This window comes from Myotis lucifugus, unplaced genomic scaffold (genome assembly GCF_000147115.1).
Source record: "Myotis lucifugus unplaced genomic scaffold, Myoluc2.0 scaffold_121, whole genome shotgun sequence".
Lineage (NCBI taxonomy): Eukaryota > Metazoa > Chordata > Mammalia > Chiroptera > Vespertilionidae > Myotis > Myotis lucifugus.
In genome coordinates this window covers 2,396,575-2,423,295 of record NW_005871169.1, presented here as the reverse complement: position 1 = coordinate 2,423,295, position 26,721 = coordinate 2,396,575, and the positions used below count along the sequence as shown (strand labels likewise).

General features: G+C 40.2%; 1 protein-coding gene across 1 annotated transcript in view; it reads right to left on the bottom strand.

Annotated features, from left to right (window-relative positions):
- ST8SIA6 (ST8 alpha-N-acetyl-neuraminide alpha-2,8-sialyltransferase 6) overlaps positions 1-26,721 on the bottom strand; it is a 94,630-nt gene that overhangs the window by 5,492 nt on the left and 62,417 nt on the right. Inside the window, exons 3-4 of the mRNA XM_023758072.1 lie at positions 6,844-6,988; positions 2,750-2,862 (exon numbers count right to left, since the gene is read on the bottom strand). Of these exons, the coding sequence (XP_023613840.1) occupies positions 2,750-2,862; positions 6,844-6,912 (182 nt within the window). The 5' untranslated portion in view covers positions 6,913-6,988. The remainder of the gene's footprint in view (positions 1-2,749; positions 2,863-6,843; positions 6,989-26,721) is intronic.

The following is a 26,721-nucleotide window of genomic DNA, read 5'->3' as shown; positions in this document are numbered from 1 at the left end:
GAAACAGCCATCAGCCCCTCATTCTGGGACACCATTCAGGGCAAACCAGCCAGCCCCCACCCATGCACCAGGCCTCTATCCTATATACTAAAAGGGTAATATGCAAACTGACCCTAACAGCAGAAAGACTGGGAATGACTGGTCACTATGACACACACTGACCACCAGGGGGCAGACACTCAATGTAGGAGCTGCCCTCTGGTGGTCAGGGTGCTCCCACATGGAGGAGCTCTGCTCAGCCACAAGTCAGGCTGATGGCTGCCAGTACAGCGGTGGTGGTGGGAGCCTCCCCTGCCTCCTCAGCAGTGCTAAGGATATCCAACTGTAGCTTAGGTCTGCTCCCCGCTGGCAAGTGGACATCCCCCGATGGCTGCCGGGCTGCCAGAGGGATGTCTGATTGCCAGCTTAGGCCCAATCCCCCAGGGAGTGGGCCTAAGCCAGCAGGTGGTCATCCCCCGAGGTGTCCCAGACTGTGAAAGGGCACAGGCTGGGCTGAGGGACCTCCCCCTCCCCCCAGTGCATAAATTTTTGTGCACCGGGCCTCTAGTGTGTGTGTGTGTGTGTGTGTGTGTGTGTGTGTGTGTGTGTGTGTATATCAGTGTTGGAAAGCCAGCCATCCCCTATCTTTGCTCCTTACATTCTTAACTTGTAGCTCCCAATCTTTTAAAATGAAAACAAAGTAATAATAAGCACTTTCCAGATTGTTTTATAAAATGTACATCCAAAATAAGAGCAGGCTTAAAAATTAAATAAATTTTAATGACCAATCAAGTCTAGCTCTTATTTTTGCCTTTTGCTTTGAAAGGCAAACTTCAAAGGGAACTCTATATGCAGAAAGATGCCTGGCATCAGCAAATATGGGCTCTAGAAATACATGCATTTATTTTAAAGTTATAAATTAAGTAACTGCTGAGATTTTAAAAACTTAAAAACTAGACTAGTATATATTTATCCTATATTTGCATAAAGTCAAATGGATGTTTAGGCATGATACCACAGATCTTTTGGGAATTTTAAGTTTATAAAAAGTCTTTTACAAGAATTATTTATCTTCATGATGGCTTTTTTAGTAATGAGTACTTTAACCAAATGGCTAAGTCATTCAGATATTGGCTATTTTAACATTTATTATGAGGAACACACCCATTAACTGTTGAACTGCTGGGTCTGTTTTTCTGTCATGACCTTCAGCATAAAAATTTTAAATGAGATTAAAGTGAGGGAGGAACTACAGATCACTTTTTTTTTATTTGTTAAAAAGGGGCAGCATTGAATTGATAAGGATCAAAGGATCTCCTCTGAGGTATAAAATTAGTGTTCCTGAAAGAGGAAAACAGATTCCAATTTACTGTTTTTTAAGTGTATAATGCAATGATTTTATTTCTATTTATTTATTTTATTAAAAAAATTCAATGTTTCCATAATTGCAGGTGTCACCCTTTTCCCCACCCTTTGCCCACCTCTGCCCACCCCCTCCTCTCCCTCCCTTGGCCTTCACCAAACTATTCTCCATGGCCAGGGTGTCTTCCCATGCACCAAAAGGCCGCTGGTTCGATTCCTGGTCAGGGCATATGCCTGGGTTGTGGGCTCGATCCCCAGTATGGGGTGTGCAGGAGGCAACCAATTGATGTTTCGCTTTCACATCGGTCTTTCTCTTTCTCTCTCCCATTCTCCCTTCCTTTCTTTCTAAAAATCAATAAAAATATGTGTATATTTTTAAAAGGTGTATTTCAACTGAAAAAAGGTGCATTTCATCTGAAAGGAATGAATCACCTTTCCTTCATATTCTGAAAGTAGAGATATCCTGTAACATAGTTTATGAATACAGGCACACATGGAAACCACTTTAGTTTCTATTTTTGCAAGCTAGCTGGTACTAAGATATAAAGATCTTAAAAGAGCATAATTTAGAAGCTGCACAAATTTTTTAAATTTCAAGTCAGGAAACTAAATAAACAATAATGTTGCATGGCTGTATGAACAGTGCCCAGTTCAGCATTTTCTCAAGTATTATCTGGGAACAAAACTTCCTTGAAATGCTCTTTAAAAAAAATACACAAAAAGGTTTTCAAGGTCAGGTGAACCTGGGAAATGCTGCTCCATAGAGTCCTCTCAAGGAGCCATGAAAACCTTAATACACTGAAGGCTCTGACAAGTCCTGCAGGGCAGACCCTCTTTCACCATGATTTCACCCAGAGCTTCTGAAAAGTGAATTATCACAGAACATTTGTATCCTTCTAGTATCCACGTTCAGAAGAACTAATGATCCATTTAACACTGCAGGAAAGCTTATAAAAATAATTTGTAGTCTGAGCCCTGACTGGTTATCTCAGTGGTTAGTGTCTACCCCCAGACCAAAGGATCACAGATTTGCTTCCTGGTCAAGGGCATGTACCTGGGTTGCAGCTTTGATCCCTGGTCCAGGTCGGAGTGTGTGTGGGAGGCAACCAATCAATGTGTGTCTCTCACATCAATGTCTCTCTCTCTCTCTCTCTCTCTCTCTCTCTCTGTCTCTTTCTCCTTCCCTTCCACCATCTCTAAAAATCAATGGGGGAAAAAAATATCCTCAGGGGAGGGTTAACAAAACAAACATTTTTAAAGAAAAAACTTCTCAAAAGAAATAATACTAATTAATAATAATTTGTAGACTTAAAGAACACAGCTCAAAATTTACAGATTATCTTTACACAAATCCTGTAAAATAGCCAACTGATCTTTGGTTCAAAAAACTCAGCTGAACAGGTCTTACCTAAAAACGAAGTCAGATTTATCTATTTCAGCTCCGCAGAGAGACTTATTCAGAATCCCCCCGTTTCCAACCACTGCACACTGATTGTAAGGGCGCTCCACAAAAGGCTGCGACTAGCAAAAGAAGTGAAAACTACCATGAAACAGTTTTACCTTTGGAACCATAAACATTATCAGCTTAATTCAAGTAGCTTAATTCTTACGCATACTATGTAAAGAAGAACAAGAAAAAGAGTAGTACTACCATAACATGCTGATCAACCTAAGACTTACAATAAAAAATCTCCTAAACCTGTTCTTTTTCTGGAGAGAAATATACAGCTTATCACATACAATGTAATGTAATAATACACAACATATTTGTCTACAAAAATATAATGCAGCTTACATCACATAATTCAATAAAATGAGAATAGCAAAATCTCACATTGTGCCTTACCAGCAGGAACATTTTCAGCAAAAAAGAGCAAAAAGCAGTTGGAAAGTAGTGTAAAATCCTCTATTCTGGGAAATAAAATTAATAGCTAATTTAGCAACATTTCCTGTGCTTCTTAAATAGTTAGGCCTTCAGGCTCAGCGACGATGGGAGATTTATGCCTGCCATCTCCGCAAGTGACCAGCCACAGCATTTCAGGAAGGCCTGCTCACTCTGTACTCACATATTTCATACTAATTTCCCAGGCCTGAATCTTTTAAAATTTTTCCAAGGACCCAACTTGGGTGCCCCGAAAGACTCCCACTGTCACCAAATCCTCCCCAGTCTGAAGCATAACCTTTCAGTTCAACACTACGCTTTGCTGGTCACTTTCCCTGAAGGAATGGTGTGACCCTGACCAGCAGCAAGGGTGCCAGTCCCTATTCTGCAGTGACAGGGTCCTGACTCACTTTCTTATTTTCTTCAGAATTTGAGTGTGAGTCCTCAAGGCAGAGAGTGTGTTTATTACATGTCATTGTTCCTCAGCTTTCACTGCAGGCCTAGCACAGTGCAATGTGTGCAGCGACTTTTAAATAAGAGCTTGCTGGCCCAGTGTCCCACCTGGTGCAGCCCCCGCCCCCATCCCCCTCCTCCCCGCATTGAGCTGAAGCTCACTTGTGAGGAGCTTGTGAGCGCCAACTGGTAAATATTCAGGAATTGTGTGAGTGGGTTGTTAAGCCACTGGTAAGTTAAAATCGGCCATGGTGGGGGTGTTTACATCTCTACTAGTTACATCGGCAAGTGCTACAAGTCAGGGCACCCACTCCCCAAAGCCAGTTTACCAGCACTACTAGCAACACGCCAGGGGCCAATGTGGTCTGGGCAGCACAGCAGACCCTGAATCACTGTGAGGGCCATCTGTTCCCGCCGGTGCACCTGGGAGATGCCTCACAAGCAAAGAGCACTCTATTTCAGCGCTTCTAGGTTTGTCTTTAAAAATTAAACATCAGAAGGTGCTTATTAGGCAAGGCAACCAAGTGCATCCCTTGTTAAGGCATTTAGTCCACACAACAACAGTACAAGCATTTTACAGAGGGGAAGCTGGTGGCATGCGTTAAAGCTGGAAAGTGGCAGAGCTGGGATTCAAACCCAGGCAATCTGTGTCAGAGTCCCTGCTCTTAACCCATACACGTTACACAGCTCCTCACATTCAATGCCTAAAACACTTACATGCATGCCTTTTTTCTCTTTATATCCCCAATGCCTAGCAGATTGCCTGGCTTTTAAATGAACAGTTCCCAAATATCTCAGGGTATTTTAAGTCACTAAACTTCTAGCTCAAAATATTTTAGGACAGTGTTTACTAACCGGCATCACAAAAAATTCTGAATTTTATAGACAGAGTAGAATGCAAATATGCTCTTTATGCCACAATAGAAGAGATTGCTGAGGAAAGCATATCTCCAATTAAGCAGTCAAAATAACGTATGTTTTTCTCTGGCTGTTTGGTCAACTGGGGGAAAACATCCATATGCTTTGGGACCTCTGTGTTCAGGAAGAGTTTAAATAAATTACAAACATCAACATTCCCTAACTTACACCCCCAAGAAAATGCAAATTTGCCCAACTCCAGTGTCTGCACATTGCTCACTCTGGTTGAAAGCAACTTTGTTGTTTTCCTTTGCAAGTTACTTAGCAAAGTTTTTGGAGAAAGTAACTTCACCACATTTACTCAAAAGCAACTACTGAGATCTCTGTGTTGCCTGGCAGTTCTGAGCTGAGTGCAGCCGAGCAGAACTGAGCAGGGAAGACAGGCAGGAAGCAAGGTGAGAGAGAGGTCAGCTCCCCCAGGAGTCATAGCCATGGAACCCGGATGTTTAAACAACAGCAACACACCTGCTACCTAGCTTTGCAATTGTTACTGAATTGACTTCATAAATTTCTCCTCCCAATTTTAAAAAATCAGTTATATATTTGAAAAGTGAATGTTGCTAATTGCATACTGAATTATCCAGCCTCTGTCAAGTTATTTTTTTGAAGGTGCCAATTAGAAGTAAGAAATACCCCCTGTTCCTCTGTTCTGGTCAGTCTCAAGCAAAAAAAACAAAAAACAAAAAAACAAAAAACCCCCAAAACACACTAGCAAAAATTGCATGGGTGAAAGGATTGCTCCTTGGAGAACTCTCCCCAGCCTTCCAAGATAGGGAATATAAATATACTTTAGTTATTATCTTTTCAATTACTGGTGTTTCAGTGCTTCCAGAGGGTGTTGTAGAATGTTTTACGCATTATTTTTTGCCCTCCTTTTCTTCCAGAAAATGTGTAATATTTTTTCCTACTGTTTTCTGTTTATTTTCATTTATTCCCAGAAAATTATTTTTTTCAAATTGTAATAATTAAAAAAAATTGGAGCAATTTATATGACAAACAATAAATTAGCTGTAAGAAGTCAAAGGTTCAAAAAAATAATTGTAAGGATCTAATAGTCTATAGTTGGTAAATTACCTATATTAAGTGACCCCATTTAGATCATATTGACTTGCCCTAATTGCTTTTAACAAAATCAATTACAAAAGATTCGAAGAGCCCTAGCTGGTTTGGCTCAGGGATAGAGCAGCGGTTCTCAACCTGTGGGTCGAGACCCCTTTGGCGGTCGAAGGACCCTTTCACAGGGGTTGCCTAAGACCATCCTGCATATCAGATATTTACATTACGATTGATAACAGTAGCAACATTACAGTTATGAAGTAGCAACGAAAATAATTTTATGGTTGGGTCAACATGAGGAACTGTATTTAAAGGGCCAGAAGGTTGAGAACCACTGGGATAGAGCCTTGGCTTGTGGACTGAAGGGTCCCAGGTTCGATTCCAGTCAAGGGCACATGCCTGGGTTGCAGGCTTGATCCCCAGTAGGGGATGTGCAGGAGGCAGCCAATCAATGATTCTCTCTCATCACTGATGTTTCTCTCTCTCTCTCCCCCTCTCCCTTCTCTAAAATTCAATAAAAAAAAAAAAATAAGATTCGGAGAGTGTATGTTTCTAAGCAATGGGCTGTCCTTCCTGACAAAAATTTCCCCCAACTTTGGGTTTATATTAAGGGACTGATTTCTTTTTGTAATGATACTGTATCATTACTCACCAGTTAATTTAACACATATGTGATGAGTGCATATGTACTAGGGAGTGTTCTAGGAGCTTGGGATCCAGGAGTAAACACACAAGGCAAAAATCCATCTATGGGGGTTATGTCTACTGACCAATAATTCTTACGTATTTGCTTCCCAAAGATTAACCGCATAAACCTACAGTTCTTTGTAAAGGAATTGACTCAGTCACCCAAACTGACAACTGGAAGAAACTTGTTCCAGGTGAGAAATGGTCATCTTCCCAAGCCCCAGCGATTACCATGCAGAGAGCCCAAGTACCTCATCTCATTCAAGGATGAGTCATCAAGACTCAAGAAGTGGGAATGCTTATCTTTTAAGATATAAATTCCATCCCCTGCAGAACCAGCATGCATTCAAAATTGCCTTTTAAAGTGGACTACTATGCACATCTTATACAACAGAGTACGGCATTTTAATTCATTAACTCCTCCATTATCATAAATTATAACTAGAAGTGAGAGACAATTCACCTGGAACGATGACACAAATAAACCATAACAAATCTTTACTCACCACTGGAAACATATTAAAAATGCTCTTTCTAATTAGGATTGCATTTTTTCTTTCCACCTCGTAACTCATGTTAGTCCCGACTGGAGTGTTATTTTGAGAAACAATGAAGTTTTGCACAGCGTCACAACAGGAAGCAAGTTTTGCCCTGAAAAATATAACAATAAAAGGGAGCCATGGAATAAGATGGAGAAACCAAAAACAGAGACTTCCATGGGAAACGCAAACGAGGATTTTTTTTCCATTTTGACTTTCCAAACGAAATCATTCACAAAGATGACATTTTTATTTCATTTCATGCTAACTGGCCCTGGATGGTGAAATGGTGAGTTGGTGGGATAAAATAGCAAAGAAGGTCAATGATTTAAACATAAAAATTTCCTCCTAATGATAATGTTCTAACATTAAAGAGAAAAATAACAGAATACATTATAATTATTTTGTAATAATTATAAAGTGCAGAAACTAAATTAAGAACATTAAGCGCAGTTACAAATAGTCACCAAAGCAATATGCAATCATTTATTATGAGACAAATCCAATGAAAAGAATCATTACAGTGATTTTTTTCCAAGCTCTAGAGGCATAACTTATAAATACAAATTGTATTTAGAGTGTACAACTTTATATTTTGATATGCATATACATTGTGAAATAATCACCACAATCAAGCAAATTAATATATCCATCGCCTCACATAGTTATTATTTTTTCTTTTTTTGTGTGTGAACACTTAAGATATACCCATTAGCAAATTTCAAGTATACAATGTAGTATTGCTAATTATAGTTAACAATGCTATACACTAATACAGTGAATGTTTGTTAATATATATATATATATTTTTAATTTTTATTGACATCAGAGAGGAAGAGAGAGGGAGAGAGAGATAGAAACATCAATGATGAGAACGAATCATTGATTGGCTGCCTCCTGCACGCCTCATACTGGGGACCGAGCCCACAACCCTGGCACGTGCCCTTGACCAGAATCAAACCTGGGACCCTTCAGTCCAAAGGCTGACATGCTATCCACTGGACCAAACCAGCTAGGGCAATACAGTGAATTTTTAAATGAAGCAAAATTAAAGTTGCCATTCCTTATAGAAAACCCAGAAAAACCGTAACTCAGTACCAAGCTATCTTTCAAAACTCTTACTGTGGAATGAAACATCATTAGAATGAAGGCCCAGGAAGGTCTTTGCAGGGCTCATCAGAGTCTGCCCCCACCTTCGGGCTTGATGTTATGCTTATTTACATAATTCTCCAGGGACGTAGAACCCATACCATCTCTTGATAATTATCCCAGACTTTAATCAACCTTGAAGTCAAGAGATTATTCCATTTGAACAACCAAACTAGTACTTAACTCCATTTCCCTTGTTAGTTTTTCAGAGAATCTCCTCAGGAAAACACTTCATGTAATTGAAAATGGTAAGCAAGCAAAACCTGGGCCTTTTCAATCTTAAAGAGTCTTATAGAATTTCCTCTTCTCTCAGATTTTCCTTGGAGGAGTCGTTTTTCGTAAGTTTAGCCATCTTGCTCCTCTTTAAGCCTTTACTTATTTCTCCATATTATCTAAATATGAAAGCTGGATCCAATCATAGCACAGGGGACAGTGACTAATCAGTGAGCAGAGCTGACTATGGGCAATGCTGACACCCTAGATTCATTCTCCTTTTTCTGTTTTTTTGTCCTGAAAGGTATACTTTTGTACATGTCCCTACTGAATTTTGTCCCTTTGGAAAAATGCAACATTCTAATCTGCCATGGTCATTTTGAATTATAATCCAGGCTTCCTACATTCTAATAATTCTCATGGTATAAAAAGTCAGTTCCTGTGATATTAATTGTACCCAGAAATGAAGATTTTCAAAAATACTTCTTATGAGTTCTTTTTAAATAGTACATGCTTCTTAACTGAATCCTATCACCTGCTTATCATCCTTCTTTGTATTTCAGAACCTAGAGATCAGAAAAAGAAAAAAAAAACTTAAAATGAAATGATGTATAGTCAAAACATAATACTAAGTAGTTTTTAATTATAAATTTAATTTCATAAGCATTCATGTGCCATATTGCAACTCGGAAATCCTTATGTGTTTTATGATTTCACTTATATGTAAATGCAATCTAAAGGACAAAACAAATGAGTAAACACAACTGAAACAGACTCATAGATGCAGAGAACAGACTGATGGTTGCCAAGAGAGATGATGAAAAAGTTGAAAGGTTTAAGAAGTACAAATTGGGAGTCACCAATAGTCACGGGAATGAAAAGTATAACATAGGGAATATAGTCACTAATACTGTAATAACTATATGTATGGGGCCAGGTGAGTACTTCAGACATTGGGGAGATCACTTTATAAAGTATACTAGAGGCCCAGTGCACAAAATTCATGCACTGGGGGTGGGGGTCCCCTAAGCCCAGCCTGCACCCTCTCCAATCTGGGACCCCTTGGGGGATGTCTGACTACCGGTTTAGGCCCGATCCCAGGAATCGGGCCTAAACTGGCAGTCGGACATCCCTCTCACAATCCTGGACTACTGGCTCCTAATTGCTCACCTGCCTGCCTGCTTGATCGCCCCTAACTTCCCCCCCTGCAGGCCTGGTTGCCCCCAACGCCCCCCCCCACTGGCTTGGTTGCCCCTCATGGCCCCCCCGCCAGCCCGATTGACCCATGCAGCAGGCTTGTTCAGTCGTTTGGTCATCCCTCACGAACCCCCCCTGCCGGCCTGGCCGCCCCACACAGCCTGCTGCTCAGTCGTTTGATCATCCCTCACTAACCCCCCTGCTGGCCTGATCGTAGGTAGCCATCTTGTGAGGGCATGAAGGTTAATTTGCATATTATCTCTTTATTATATAGGATGATTGTCTTCCCACTATGCTATACACCTGAAACAAATACAGAATAATATTGAGTATAAACTATAATTGAAAAAAAGAAATCCTTATATGTTTATAATTTTAAATGTCTCTTTTAGGCTTCATTTTGAGAAAAGGTAATGGAATAAATTCTCATTTAGCTTTGACAAGTAATTTAATTTCTCTAATGATAGTGCTTAAAAGAATATTACATCACACACACACAAAACACAACCAGAGTACCCTTTGCGATTTTTAAATATTAATAGGTTTTATTCTGAAGTTATATTTTTAACATTGATTATAAAATTTTCAAAACTGCAGGAAAGTTGAAAGAATTGGACAATGAGCACTTGAATAATCACCAGCTACTCTCTACAGTTAACTTTTTACTCTATTTGTCTTATTGTGTATTTATCCGTTGTTGTAGGTATTATAATTTAAAGTAAATTTCAGGTATCAGTACACTTTACCCCTAAACACTTCAGCATGTATACTGTTATTTTGTTTATATTTTGGGGTAAAAGTTACATACAATAATATCATAAGTGTATTCAATGAATTTTGAGAGATGCATATACCCCTGCTACTCAATCACCTTTATCAAGATATAGAATACTACTAACCCCCAGATAATTCCCTCATACCCCTTCCCAGTCTATCTTCAGTCCTCCCCTATCTCAAAGCAACCACATTTGTGATTTTTTTAACCAAAGATTAGTTTTGTCTGTCTTAGAATCTATATAAACAGAATCATATAGTATGCATGCTTTTGAAAAAGACTTTTTCTCTCAGCATAAACTTTTTGCAATTTGTGCATATTGCTGCATGTATAAGTAGTCCATTTTATTGCTGAAGTAGTATTCCATTGCATGTATGTGTCAAGAGTTTGGGTTAACCATCTCCCTTGCACTTCTAAAGAAATCACTATCAAAAATCAAAGTTAAACACCTGATCACTCATATAACCTCCCAGAAAAAAAATAGTAGAATAATTATCCAAAATGTTATTTCTGAAGCCTGCTTTGTTTCACTAACCAATGGGACTTTTTGAGCCTTTATATTCAGTAGCAGAATTATAAATGTATGCTCTTTGTCACTTCCCAGCTCACCATGTGATAGAGATCCTTGTAAGAAACAGTGTTAGTATAAAGCTGAGCTGCTCATAACAAACAAAACAAAATAGAATTTTATGTCTATTATATCATTTACCATCACTCCCCAAAACAGTGGATTTTGATCACGGGTGATTAAATATGTTCACAACAATGGCATGGCAATTTCCCCTCTCTTGTGTGAAAAGAGCAGGAGACATTAAGAAATGAAGGACATGATAGTAACTAGATGTGATGGTTGATTTTATGTCAACTTGACAGGGCCAAGTCTATGCCAGATAGCTGGGTGCATCTGTGAGAGTATTTCTGGAAGAGATTAGCATTTGAATCAGTAAACTGAGTAAAGAAGATTGCCCTCACCAATGCAGTGAGCATCATCCAATCCATTGAGGGCCTCAATAGAATAAAAGGCAGAGGAGGGCAAACGTGCTCCCTACTTGAGCTAGGACATCCATGTTCTCCTGTCCTTGGTCACTGTGCTCCTTATTCTCAGATCTTCAGACTCAGACCAGGGCCATTGGCCCTCCAGTTATTGGGCCTTCAGACTCAGGCTGGACTTTATAGCATCAGCTTTCCTGGGTCTCCAGCTTGCAGATGGTAGATAATAGGACTTAGCCTCCATAATTACATGAGCCAACCCCTTATAATAAATTTATTTCTTTATACCTATACATATCCAAGTGGTTCTATTTTCCCATAAAACCCTAAGTAAGAGATATTGGAACAGAGAAGTGGGGGTGTTGCTGTAACAAATACCTAAAAACGTGGAAGTGGCTTTGCATCTGGGTAGTAAGTAGAGATTGGAAGTTTTATGTGCATGCTAGAAAAGGTCTAGATTGTCATGAAAAGAACTGTAAAGGCAATTCTGATGAGAGCTCAGAAAGAAAAGAGGCCTCTATCTTCTTGAAGAAAACCTAAGTGGTCCTGAGCAGAAAAAACACTGGTAGATATATGGGTGGCGGAGGCCATTCTGATGAGGTCTCACAGGAAAATGAGGAACACGTTATTGAACAATAGAGAAAATTCAGTCCTTGTTATAAAGTGGCAAAGAACTTGGCTGAATTGTAGTACAATTCTAGTGTTTTGTGGAAGGTGGAAGTTGTGAGCAATGAAATTGGATACTGGATTGGGGAGTTTCCAAGCAAAATGTTGAAGAAGTGACTTGCTTCTTCCCGATTGCTTAAAATGCAAGAAGAGAGAAGTGACTTGAAGACAGACCTATCAATTAAAGTGGAAGCAGAATTTAGAGATTTGTAAGTTCTTGGCCTGTCCACATGGCAAAAATGAGAAAGTATGCTCAGGAGAGAATCCTAAAGGTGAGGCCAAGTTTACATTTGGTAAAGAGATTAAGGTGGGCGTGAACCATGGATTTCAGGTGGGTGTGAACCATGGAGCCACACCTGTAGGAAATAAAACCCAACAATTTGAATTGTAGAGGAATGAGATGAGAAGGAATGAAGGAAAAGTGTTGGGCTTCTTGTTTTTTATAAGGATGGGATCATAGAGCTATTTGGTTACAAGCACAAGACAAGGGAAGAATGACCATAAAGGGCATTCAGAAATCAACAGGGCTGCCTCCTTAGTTACAAAAGGGGAAACCTGTTTTCAACAGGCCAGGTGGCCTCTGCCCAAAGCTGTGAAGGCGGGGCCACCGAAAAACATGGGGATGGGGATGCCCAGCAGAGCTGCAGGGGCAGGACCATCACCACAGTGGGTCCAGAGGGCAGAGCATGGAAACAAAGAAGATTATCTTGAGCATAGAGATCTCATGCAGTTTGCTGTACTACGTTTTGGACTTGCTTGGGACCTGTCACCCTTCTTTCATGTTTCTCCTTTTAGGTATAGGGATGTCTATCCTATGTCTGTCCAATCATTGTATTTTGGAAGCACAAAAATTGTTTACTTTCATAGGTTGACAGCTGGAGAGGACTTTGCCTCAGGATGAATGGTGCCTGAAGTCTCATCCACACCTGAATTAGATGGCATTTACTAGTAGATGAGACTTTGGATTTTAGACTTTGGAATTGAAGCTGGAACATATTTAAGACTTCTGGGGCCTGGGCATGCAGGAGACAGCCTATTGATGATGTTTCTTTCTCATCAATGTTTCTATCTCTATCCCTCTCCTTTCCTCTCTTTCTAAAGATCAGTAAAAACATTACACACACACACACACACACACACACACACACACACACACTTCTGGGGCTGTTGGAGTGGAATGAATACGTTTTTGTGTGTGAGAAGGAAATGATTGGGGGGGGGGCAGAATGTCATGGACTAGACATTTGTGTCCTCCCCAAATTCACATGTTGACAACCGAGTTCCTATGTGATGGTTTTAGGAGATAGGGCCTTTGGGAGATGATTAGAATTAGATGAGGTCATGAGACGGAGTTCTCATGAATGGGATTGGTGCCCTTATAATGGTCACAAGAGAGCTTGCTTCCTTTTTCTGCTCTCTGCCATTGAGAAGGCTGCCATCAATAACCTGAAGAGGGCTCTCACCAAAACCCAACCAACCCTGATCTCACATGTCCAGCCTACAGAACTGTGAGAAATAAATTTCTGTTGTTTATTAGCCACCCAGTCTACGGTACTTTGTGGCAGCAGCTAAAAAACACTAGAAGATACACTGGAACCATGACACCTACATTGTCTATAACGTGTGGTTTCACTTTCCACAATAGGAAATATCCAACCAGATCAGTGTGCACAAACCTTATACTTGTAAAGCACTGTGCACTTTCCAGAGCATTTTCATCTGATTCTCACAACAGCCAGGGAGGTGGAAAATATTATTATTCCCATTTTAGAGATGAGAAAACTGATGTTGAGAAAGGTGAAGTGACATGACCAAGGCACACAGGCTGTAAATGACTGGAGTCTGTGTCTTTTGACATTCAATTCACTGTAGTTTACACTAGAGTATGTTGTAGTTGGGGGTGGGGGTGAGGGCATAATACCCTCATTTGAGCTTTTTCCTTTAGGATGCTTTCCATAATGGCACCACAACAACACAGTGGTTCCAAAAATAATGCGGGTAGCACCTTGCTGACAACTCGCCCAGAAAAAATTCAAAGGTTGCAAATATATATGATGTGTAAATGCTTCAAACCCTACTTATAACGGAGACACTCAAAGCTCTCATTCTACATGGAGGAGATACAGATCAAGGATGTCAAGTGGTCTGGCCAATGTGCCCCAGTATTAAATGGGAAAGGAACCTCTGGATTGATGAGGATCTAATCCTCCTTGTGTCATACTTTCTCCATACAATCCACTTTCAAAAAGTAAATACTGTATGCTCCTTTCTACCCCAAGAAAGAAAAGGGACCCTCTGCATTGCATTGTGTTCCAAAATTGAAAGCAGTTCACATACTTTCAAAAGTGCTTAACTCTCAAGAAGTAGGTTGGTCCTGGGAGAATCAGGCTTAATATATCTAACCTTGATTTATAAAGATGTAATCAAATGTGAAAAATCATCTTTGCATCACAGTTGGTGTAATAAATCTACTTTGGAGAAAGGGATTTTTGTTGAAACTGTGAAAATTCCCCTTTCTCTTACAGCATAGGTGCTATTTTCTTTTATCTTTTGTTTTGTTTTCCCAATTCATTTAAAGTCTCAGGTCAAAATTCTTCCTTAGTTCTAAATGGGATGCTTCCTGGATTTCCATGAAATATTAATGCTGCGTAAGGCTTATAGTGTGCAACACACTATAGGACACTCTGAATATTAACAACCTAACTGCCCAGCCCAGAGCGCACAGACATCGCTCCTGTTTATCAAACTCTCTAAGACTCTCTAATGAGCTGTGAGGCAGAGGTTACAGGTACTTTCCAAGTATTAAAGAGCTACCTTTTGGGGGGACCTTCTCTAGGATTATAATAAGGTTCCTAGGAAAAGGAGTTTTAAAATATAAACCCTGTAAGTAATTCAAGGGGCTTATTTATCACTCTAATCATTTCTAAAACAGTCAAATTTCTTTTTCCTCATTAAAACCACAATGCTTAGGCCAATCAATACACCAGCTACCTCTTTTCTGTTGCTTCCCCCCCCTTTTCTTTGCTTTATTCTGTCCCTACCCTATATTATATAATTCATTGATTGACCGATAATAACAGTATCAAATAATTATTTAGTGCATTGCCTTTAAGTGCTAAGGACACATATATTATCTCATCGAAGCACCACAATAACCCTACAAAACAGATACAGTCGATGCTCATTTTACAGTTGAGAACAACTCAGGCCTATAAAAGGTAAGTAGCTCACATATCACATTATTCATTAATTCATATTTATTTAGCACCTAAAAAGATGGTAAGCACTGTGAGATGTGTTGTCTATACATTGGTGAATAAAATCCTCAGTCTCTGCCTTTATGGTGTTTATGATCTAATAAGGAAGAAAATAGAAAGGTTTATAAGGATGAATTTTAAGGTTAGCAGAATATGCCGCCCACCCCCAAATATGCCACTTTGGTATAGGCATTATTTTGAGCGCTAGGCACTAAGAAGGCAGCAAATGCAGAAGGAGGGTTTCTCTGAACTCGCCCTATCTGCCTAAAGGAGCTCAGTTGTCACGAATCCCCTGCTGAACAGTTTCCTCAACCAGGGAAGATGGGCTCTGGTCACAAGAGAGGAGATGAGAAGTCGACACCACACCAAGGCAGACTTTGTCACAAATAGTATACCTCCCATCTATTCTTCTAGGCCCTTAATCTTTCCTAAAAATCCTTTACTCTCCTGTAAAATACCTACATTCCCCTCTCCCCTTTCCTTATTAGGATGTTATTTACATCTGAATTCTAAGCCACCTGGGGGAGGCGCGTTTCCTCATCTTTCCCTGGGTGCCTCTCATGTAGACATGAGATCTATGTATCAATGAATTCCGTTTTTTACTTGTTAATCTATATTTTATTAAAGGGATCACAATTAAGAACTCAGAATTTTAGAGGCAAAATTACTTTTCCTCCCCTATAAATTATAAGATAATGTGGGGAGCCGATATAGGGTTAAGCCTCGGACTGACCTGTTGGCAAAGTCACAAACAAGTCCCAGTTTAGAGGGCACATTCTTAAGCATAATTAGGCTTGACCTTATGACGCTCCCTAGATCTTACCTGGGAAGTTAATGGGCTGAGGGAAGTACAACAAGAACAAAAACAAGTGAAACTCACAAGAACAGTGTAAACAAGTGAAACTCACAAGAACAGTGTAACTTTGGTAACCACTACCTTGTTTACCTCTGACTATAAAAATAAAGGCCCAGCTTGCCTCAGAATCTTTCTCTGTGGCCTCAGCCAGGCACAGGAAGATTCACGGAGACTAAAGAGAGCTAGAGAGTTCTGAACGCTGTCTCCGTGTAAAACATTCTTCGCGGACTTGGTCCACACCTTTGGGAACCCCTGTACTGTTGGGGCTGGACCCCGGCAAGATAATAAGTGGTAAACCTAAATTCAAACCTAGGGTTCAAACCCTTGCTCTAAAGCCCATTCTCTGTCGATGCCCTACAAAGTACCATGGTGGGCACTGTTCCATACAAAGGAATTGGGAGGGGAGATTAAATGAGTAAAATGCTATTGTTTGAACTACCATATCTTCTTGCCTAACAGATTTTTCTAGAATCCTGTAGTTCATAATTGGAAGCACATTTAAAAATAAAAGTAAGAGTGTTGTGGGCGCAGAGTGCCTTTTATGTCATGTAGATGTTGCTTTCCCACCACATAGAAGATCCGCAGACAGCCTCCGTGCACAGTCGTCATGCCTCAGTGAGGGCCAGACTCTGGGTGAGTGTGTGCTTGCATGTGGGCCTGTGTGCGCAGCTCTGCAGAGAGGACCTGGGGGAGGGGGAGAGAAAAATCACTTGGTTTTGGACATGGAGAATACGTCATCCCTGGTCAGAGGCCATTTAAGAAGTGAACAAGATATGCAGGCTTTAAATTGACTTGATATAACTCAGCAGTGTGCACTGGCTTACTAAAATTCAAATGTGATCTGCAATGATACAATTAAAAGAATAGTGGCTGGAAGAAGTGTGGAGAGAGATATCCTACTCTGTGTTGCTCAAACTACATTCAGTGAACTTGGGTTTGTTAGGAAAACTTTGCTTTCAAAAGTATATGAAGAAACCAGGGCCTGTCAGGAGGGAACATCTGCATTGGTAGAGGAATTGAAATCCATGACAGATGAAGACTGATAATGCCCAGACCAGTGAAGAACAGACTGAAGGAGATTCAACAGCTATCTTTAATACTGTACAGACTTAGGAGGAATTAGATTTAACTTGTGTAATTTCAAGATACAGCTCTCGGACCAATGCCCAGAACAATTCAGCACATATTTACTGAGCACCCATTGAGTAATGGCTTGGTTCAAGGTCATGAGGATTTCAACTTATAAATTATTAAATACAAATATGAATAACATGTAGATGGGCTCTGCCCTGCGGGAGCTTACCAACATTAGGAGGTGAAATAACAAGAATAAGGGATAAACAAAAGCTGCCAGGAGGTAAGACAATGGCTCCGAGACATGGTGCTCCTCTTGGTCTCCCCTTAACCCTCAGCGCTCCCCAGTGTAATTCCTTAATTTTACCAATATCCACCAAGAGCATTCTGTGCTGGACCCTGGGACTATGTCCAGAAGTAAGAGACTTTGTCCCCGATCTCATCTTGCACCCGGGGCAGCGCAATTTAAAGAAGTAGAAAATGGAAAAATGCTTCAGAGTAAAGCAATAAAGGTGGTTAAAGGTTTGTTAACTGTGTTTGAGAAAGAACGGTCAGCAACATGGAATCTTTCTGGCATAAAGGGTCACTGAACTGCAAGAGCAGAAAATCAATACAAGATTGTGTAAGCAAAGAACGATAGAATATACTGTGTACATAAGCTTCTAAAATTTTGAAAAGAACAGAAACTCTTTAACGAATTCAGAAAATATTTTTTACGTGCTAGTTCTTATATTATGGGGAACTGCAGATAAGAAGTGGAGAGATGAAAGAGAAGGAGCAAAATAACTGTAAAAAAAACAAAACCCCAGGGGGAAAAAATAAACAAACACGGCATGAAACAAAGAAGAAAAAGAAAAGACACATAAAAGTGAAACCCGAAAGAAAACTCTGAGAAAAGCAAAGGAGATGAAGACAGAAGGTAAAAGGTAGTCACACAAAGTATCAGGATGTAGAGACCCATGAAATATCCAGAGAGACATGCTAACACTCACATGATCACATAGAAACACACGTTTAGAGACAGAACATTCAATAGAAAGTGGCCAGAAAGAGAGCCATGAAACAGAGGCTCAGGTCGGAAAATGAAAAGCAAAACATGAGCCTGAGTTCAAGCATATTAATGCATACATATTAGCAAACACATGTGTGGCTCTTACTATGTCCCAAGTACTCTGCTAATCACTTTACATAGTAACTTACATAGCCTTCATCACAGCCCTATGAGGAAAACACTATTATTATCATTATTTTTTGTCCTCATTTTGCAGACATGGAAGCGGAGAAACAGAAAGGCTAAAGTACTTGCCTGAGGTCACACAGCTAGTAAATGACATGACTTGAACCCAAGTCTTAATGTCTGTGTGTTCTTAACCACTGCCTAACCTCCCTGTAAATGTTGCCTTATTATATATAAGTAAACCATATAACAGAGATACACAGAGAGAATAAAGCTACTAACATAGCCCCCACAGCCACTGTCACAAAATATGTAGATAAACTCCCTCACCTTCATGGGAAAATATCTACATCTGAGACATTATAAACTGTGATGAAATATTCTCAAACTGTGCTGAATTTTCACAACTATATGCATAAAAGAAACAGTGTCCAACCAAGATAGTTCTTAAGAAAACAGATAGAGTCAGACACTAAGGAGAACAGATATGAACAGCAAGGACCAAGAGGGTAGAGTCAGAAATCAAGTTTAGTGACATAGAGCAGGGTAAATTGAAGATTTCATTCATTCATTTATTCATTTGTACATTTATTCAGCAAATCAGTACTAGAGATATAACAACAACAACAAAACAGAGTGAATCCTTATGAAAAACTTGTCATCTAGTAGGAAAGAAACATCATGCCATCAGTCCTACACTGCAAAGGGGGACCAGAAAGAGAATATGTGGGCTAGGCTGTGCCGGGCTTGCTGTATCCACTGATGCACAAGAAAAAAACAAAACTGCAAAGGTGGCACTGTAGCCCAATGGGAACCACCTTTTATGATAAGAGAATAGACGTTTGAAACTGACATGTCTACCAATAGAAGGAAGGGAGCCCACAGTTTAGAGTCTGGGCTCCTTACTCACTCCCCAAGGGCTGTATAAACTATAAAACTAGGTGCTGCTCTGAGTTCAACAATCCATTCGCTTGAATCCTTTATCTTGTATTTTTGTATTACTGGTTCAGGAATAAAGCATAGTGAAAGCAAGTTTAATGGAGTCCAATTCCACATTCATGCAAACCCAAGGACAGAACTTGGGCCAGCGCTGTGGGCAGAGCACCTGGGAAGGTATCCAATCCAAACTTAGGGTGTCAGGGCTCAGCTCCCCAGAAGAAATAAAGCTTAAGCTGAAAACCAAAAGATGAGTAGAATTTAGCCAGACAAAGCAAGAGAAAGATGAAGGGGTGAAGGCTGTTTGAGAAGAAGTGAACAGGGAGAATAAAAGCCAGGAGTGGGGAGAGGGAGAGGGAGAGAAAGGAATGGTGAAAGAATGCTGTCTGTGTCAAGAGGTAGAGTGCTAGGTGGAAAGTCTTATAAGCAAGACAAGGTAAATGATTACACTTCTATGGGAAAGGGAAAGTAATTGAAAGTCTTAGTTATGCAGATCCAGAGACAGAGAAGCATCAATCAGACCATCAAACCTCAGAGGGAAGGTAGGGGAGGGTGGGGGGAAGAGAGAGAGATCAACCAAAAGACTTTTATGCATGCATATAAGCCTAACCAGTGGACAGAGACACCAGGGGGGTGAGGGCAAAGGGGGGCAAAAGAGGGATAAGGACACATATGTAATACCTTAATCAATAAAGGGAAAAAAAAAAGAAAGTCTTAGTTATGGTAGTGACACAATGAGATACTAGTATGTATTTTAGGATGTGCACCCCCACAGATGAGGAGCACAGATTACAGTGGTGGGGAGAGGGTGGTCTGAATAAAGGTGATGTGGTCAATTATGAGAATATGGCAGTGACCCAGTATTGTAGATAGTTTCGAAAGATGGCCACCCTCAATTCCTTCTCTCCCTACTCATACATGTTCCTCCTCATCAAAACAGAAACAAACTCATAGGTACAGAGAATAAACTGATGATTGACAGGTGACAGTGGGGTTGGGAGGATGGGTGAAAAGGGAGAAAGATGAAGAAGTACAAATTGGCAGTTACCAAACAGTCATAGGGATGTAAAGTACAGCATTGAGAATATAGTCAATAATATTGTAATAACCATGTGTGGTGTGAGATGAGTACTAGACTTATCAGGGTGATCACTGTGTGAGTTATATAAATGTCTAATCACTGTTCTGTACACCTGAAAATAGTGTAATATTATATATTAACTGTAATTGAAAAATAAAAAGTTTTTTTTCAAAACCAAAAAACAAATGTTACTCCTCACATCAAGAAGTACAATTTAAACTCTTCCCCTTGAATCAAGGCTGAACCTCGTGACTACTAAGAGAATGGAACAGCATTGGGCTTCCAAAAACTAGGTCATACAGAGTCTTGTGGCTTCTGCCTGGGTCTCTTGAATTATTCACTCTTTGGACACTGCCTCAGAGAATCCAACCTCCATATCGTGTGAAGCTCAAGTCTCATGCAGAGGCTTTTTGGAAGGTGCTCTATGGTAGCCCTACAAAAGTCAATGTCACCTGGTAGCTACCTGAGTGAGCCATCTTGGATGTCCAGGCCAGGCAAGCTTTTAGATGATTCCAGCTCATTACTTCTGGGCTGCAACTGTATGAAAGTCCCCAATTAAGAGCTCCCCAGCTAAGCACCGTCAGCCCACAAAACTGTGAAAGAATAATAAATCAGTGCTTTAAGCCACCAAGTTTTGGGACACTTTATTATATAGCAATAGATAACCAGGACACCAGTTAAGAACTATTTAGATAAGAGTTAATATATAATGAGTGCAGCTATATCAGGTAGGGCTCTCCAGAGAAAAAGAACCAATAGTCTACCTACTTCTTTCTATCTATCTATCTATCTATCTATCTATCTATCTATCTATTTATCATCTATCTGTCTGTCTACCTACCTATCTATCTAATCTAAAAATACTTATTTTAAGGAATTGGCCCACATAACTGTGGGGGCTGGCAAGTCTAAAATCTGTAAGGCAGACAGCCTTTAACTCAGGCAGAGTTGATGCTGCAGTCTTTAAGTAGAATTTCTTCTCTTTTGGGAAACCTCAGTTTTTGCTCATAAGGATATCTGTCAGCTGACTGAATGAGGTTCACCCACATTATCAAAGGTAATCTCTTTTACTCCAAGTCAACTGTTAACCACATCTACAACCTTATGCCTTCACAACAACACCTTAGATTAGCACTTGATTAAATAGCTGAATACTCCAGCCTAGTCAAGTAGACATATAAAATTAACCATCACAGTCACTTAGACTGGAGTTGTGGTGGGAAAGAGAAAAGTAGATAGATTTGAAAGATGTTTAGGATGTGAAATTGCTAAAGGTTGGTGATTGACTGGAATTGTGCATTGAAAGAGAAGACATTAAGGGTAATATACAGATTTCTGACTCAGGCCCCTGGGAGAAGGTGGTGCCTTCCCTGACATAAGGAGGAAAATGAAGTGGGGACCTGTTATAGTTTCAATTCATACTAAGACTCATAAAGGGAAAAGGGGATCACATTGAGGCAGTAGAACTAATCTAGAAGCTAGACTGTGAAAAGCAGGGTTGTGAAGTCTCTGAAAATAGGAAAGCTATTCAACCACCTGGCTGGCTTTAGATGCCATTGTGAATGAGCACAGAGCTATGATCCGACTGACCTCTCAAGGTCCCTCCTGGTGTTCTAGCCGCATGATTGGGCCCTGCCTTTTTTTAAATCGTTAAGTCAATTGTGTATTATATAAGTGTGGAAATCACAAGTCTAAAAATAAAAAATCAAACGTTAAGGTGAATGCTAAGATTTCTGAATATATTTTACTTTGCAGATTAAAAAAGAAAATCCAGGTCACTGCCATTATTGTTCAATGTGTGAAGAGAATGTAAAGAAGTCATTTATACCAAACTTTGCTGACAGAGTTTATATTTCTATTCAGTTAGATATTTTGAAGGGGAGGAAAAGAGAGGAGTAAGAAACTATTTTTTTTTCCAGACATCATCTGGCAACATATTTAAGATCCTGAATTATCCCTCTGAACCCTACGAAAACAGAGTTTGATCATTGCAATGCTGAATCAATCTTATGCATAATTGCACCAACATGCCAATTATGAAGCATGGAGGTGAAGCATTTCCTAAGGAAAATTATTCCAGTGCATTTTGTGTTTATACCCCTTTCTTTTATAAAAGGTCTCATTATTTCATGATCCTTAACTTACCAAACCAAAGCTTATTTGTATTTTTCAGTAAAAAAGCAATGCATGTGTACAAAGGGCGCCTCCTGTGCTAAGGATGGGTCTGTGTCCTGCACAGATGGAAAGACAGATAGGAGGCCAGCTCTGTTCACGTTAATTTAATGAGCCCGGTTTACGCGCTCACATGGGCCCCAAGTGCTCCTAGAAAGCCTCTCCGGGCCAGCTCCATCCCGGGCACTTTTCCAGGACAGCTCTCAAGGCTCGCTGTGGAATTCATCTTCTTCTGCTTTTTGGCTTCAACCCCAAACTCAGCTTCTGTTTCTGCCTGGACTCTAGGAACTGTACTGTCGGTTTCCTGCCTTTGGCCTCTGGCTTCCCTCCACATCCTGACTTTTCATCTCTGGCCTCAGGTTTGGCCCCGCAGATAAGAATGATCCAGTCCCACCCTGAGCTGCCAGCCCTTAGTCACAATGCAGGGTGGGGGGATGTGAGGAAGACAACACCAAATAATCTGAAGAAAAGGTGGGATGTGAAACTCTGCTTTGTCTATAATCCTTGGACCTCAGAGCATGTTTCCAAACCCGATTTGATCAGCCACAGATTGTCCAGATAAAGATAAATCCTTTTGTACTGCAAATGATATACAGGAAGACTATAACCTAGGAAGTTGAAGGTTAATATTTTCTGTTCTCTGCCACCTATTTTCCACCCAGAAAAGATCAAAGAAAGAACTGGTCCTTATCAAACGCCTGGGGTAATCCACATAAAATGCAGCGCCAGCGCCATCCGGGGGCTCAGAGATGTGCACATGCCTCCCCAGGCAGAGGAGTGGACCCGGACTGATTATAGTTTTATTGCTACTCTGCAACTTGCTATGTTTATTACAGATGCCAAAAGTTTAAATTAGTTTTAGTAAAATATTAATTGTAACTTAGGAAAATGATATGACACTTAGCATACTAATAGCAATAGTTTATTGAGACTTTAACATATAACAGATTCTGCACTGAACATATACATTTTGAATATTCATTAACAACTCATAGAGGAAGTATTGAGAGAAGCTAGCTTGACAGGCAGGCAGACAGGGCAGGGGTCCAGCGAGAAACAAAGGCAGGTGGAACGTAGACAGGGGCAGGCACGGCAGTTTGAGCCAGCCTGATCACAGGAACCAACCATGCTGAAATAACAGAATGTTTTGGACACAGAGCAGGAGGCATGGGAAAACAAGGAAGGGCTTGCTTCAACAAGTTGTACGAACACATAGTAACAGAGAAAGTTCAGGTCCATTGCTGGGCAAGAACAATGAGAATCAATCAATCAGGTAGCGACATAGGTAGACATAGAGCAGGCTTGTAGCAAATATATACCCCTGGACTACAAGGCTTCATGGGCAGCCCATTATTGGGCCCCCATGCAGGGAGTCTGAATCTGCTTGTAATAAATTTTCCACTTTTGCTTAAATCTTCTAGTCTGTGGAGCTCATTCTTCGGCTTCATGAGACAGGACCCAGGGGAAAACCCTCGGCTCACTGTTCTGGTTATCAGTATCATCTTCATTTTACTAATAAAGAGACTGAGCAGGTGAAGTGGCTTTGCCTAATAATTATAATGATGATGCAACAAATAACTAACTGCCTAAATGCTCCTTCTCAAAGGTAAAACGATGCTTTAAGAAGTTCTAGTAGGAACTCAGCCACTCATGGGGGATACCGAATTTAAAATAAAATCAAAGACTATGGAAACAAAAAGGAAGGTTAATAATAAAATGCATGGAACCCACCTGAAGCTGAGCTTATGTTCCTGAACCCAGAAACTTAACTATGCTTTTTTCTACACTTTTTTCTATACTGAGCCTTGACCAAATTTTAGAACCATCTAGAAAGATTCTGGGCTCCTCCTGATATTTTGCATCATTATTTTGCACTCTTTAAAATGCATGGATCACAGATTATTCAGGCCTCTAAATTCATCACACACACAAAATGGAAATTCACACTGTGATCAGTGTTACGAAGAAGAATCTCATTATAGGACAGCAGCAATGACTTGACCAGGTTGTTCAGGGATGGGATGACTGACTTGGGAACTGAGAGATTAGTACACATTTACTAGGAGAGATGGGGAGGCAGAAGGGACAGCAATGTCAATGCTCTGTGGCTGAAGCCAGTGCAATACATTTGACGAAGTATAAGACAAACCTGAGTGAAGCAAAAAGAGCCAGGAGCTTGGTGTGTTCAGAGAATTAGGTAGTGGACAGGCAACAGAGGCTGCCTTAGTTTTGGTGTTGAATGCAATTAAAAAAAAAATGATTCCAAATTGGTTGGGGTGGAGGGTGCGGTGGTAGAAGTGAGCTGTAACCACAGACTGTAGTCAAATTTCCATTTAAAAAAAAATCCACTAGGCTGTTGTGTGGAGAATGGATGAAGATGGTGGGTGATGACCAGGGTGCAGGTGACCACAACAGTCCAAAGGAGAGGTAATGAAGAAGCAAGTTCCATCAACCATAGTCAGTCATGGATGCCACCTACGTGCCAGCAGAGATTCTCGTGTTCTAGAGAGAGAGAGACTTTTAAAATACAAACAGGACTTGAGGACGGATTGAGATGGGCATGAGGAAGAAGGAGCTGAAAGGTCAGACAGAGTGACTCCAAAACCAAGTATGAGAACCTCTCAAGCAATGAGGAATGGTCTATAAATTCAAAACACTGATAAGAGGTGAGAGGTCGAGCAAAATGGGAATGGGAAATGTCTTGGATTTAGCAATGTGGGTCACTGCTGACCATAGGTGAAGTGGTGTAATTAGAGATGTGGGTGGAAGACAGAACAAGTACAGACAACTCTTCCTAGGGTTTGGCTATGTAGTGGAAGAGAAGGAGTCATGTAAGAAGTGAAATGAAAAATAAAATTAGGTGGAAAGCTAAAATACTGAGATTTTAGAATTAATTGGCTTACAATGAATGCATGTTTCAAACTAAAGGAGTAGTTTTTGTTTTTGTTTTTGTTTTTATTAAGAATACAATGATCAAGGACTTTCAGTGCTTGACAGGGATTCCAAAGGCATGAAAACACTGTTTCCACCCCAGCAGACCAGAAGAATTAAGTGCTTCAAATAGACACTACTTCTTTTTAGCAACATGCCTGTGCCTACAAGAAAATACAGCCATCCAACTGGGAAAAATTCCAGCAACCCAGGGGGAATCTGTTATTAGTGTGTGTGACTATTGGGTTGGCATCATGGTGAAATATGGGGCATTGATAGTTATCACTGGTACAGGTTAATTTATGACACTAATCACACAAGGAAGTTTTACCTTCAGCTTCCTGGCTCTCTCCCAAAATGAGGAAGGTGGGATGGCCTATACATTCAGAATTTGGAAGTCAGATTTGGTGATTATCCTTAATGACTGCAGTTTGAATGGGAGACATGACATTCAGAAAAGCCATTGATCATTCACATCTTAATGTGAATTAGCACATCACATGTCAGTGGAAATCTGGCACAAAGTAACTGGAGTTTTGAGGAAGGATGATGGAGAAAACCTTTGGGAACATGGAAACAACATCGTGTGGTGTTCTTGGCCCTGGAGGCATTGAGAAGAGAGAGAGGCGAAGAAGCTGGGACAATTTACACAAAATCAAAAAGGAAGGCACCTGCATCTTGAAATACATGTGAAATATAAAATAAATAATAATGAACATTCACATACTTTGCAAATTTGCTGCAGGTTCGTCCTAGCTATATCTCAACCCACTCAAAGTCTTTCATAACCTGGCAGCCATAGAAATGTCCAGAAGAATATATAATTCACTCTTCAATATGGAATCCGCACAAGTTTCAGGCTAAGGAAGAGAATGAATAAAGACCAAATTCAGTCAGCATCTCAAAGGACTGAGTTTTTCCCTGATTGGCTAATGTATGCACTGATATGATATTTTTAAGTTTATACAAGGTCAGCTCATGTATTTGAGTAAAATGTAAAAACTAAACCAAGCTAAAATAAAATATAAAAGAAAATGACTGTCAAAGCAAAGGGCAGGAAGGCAATTGAGATGTAAAATGTTGAATCACTGAAGAAAGCTCTATATGCTGAGACTTTGTACCAGGGTTTAAACCATGTAAGGTACCAATGAAGACATAGCAAGCAGCACAATCAGGAACAGAGGGTTTGAAAGGCAGGGCAGTCTAGAAGGAGGCTTATCTGACATGGGAGCATAAGGTAATATAGTTAATATTGCCTACAACATGGGAGATAAGTTTTGAAATAAAATTTAGAATATCAATGAATCCCATGTGGGTTTGATGCATTTTTATGGCAGAGATTATACTCTGAAGACCAGTCCCTAAATGTGC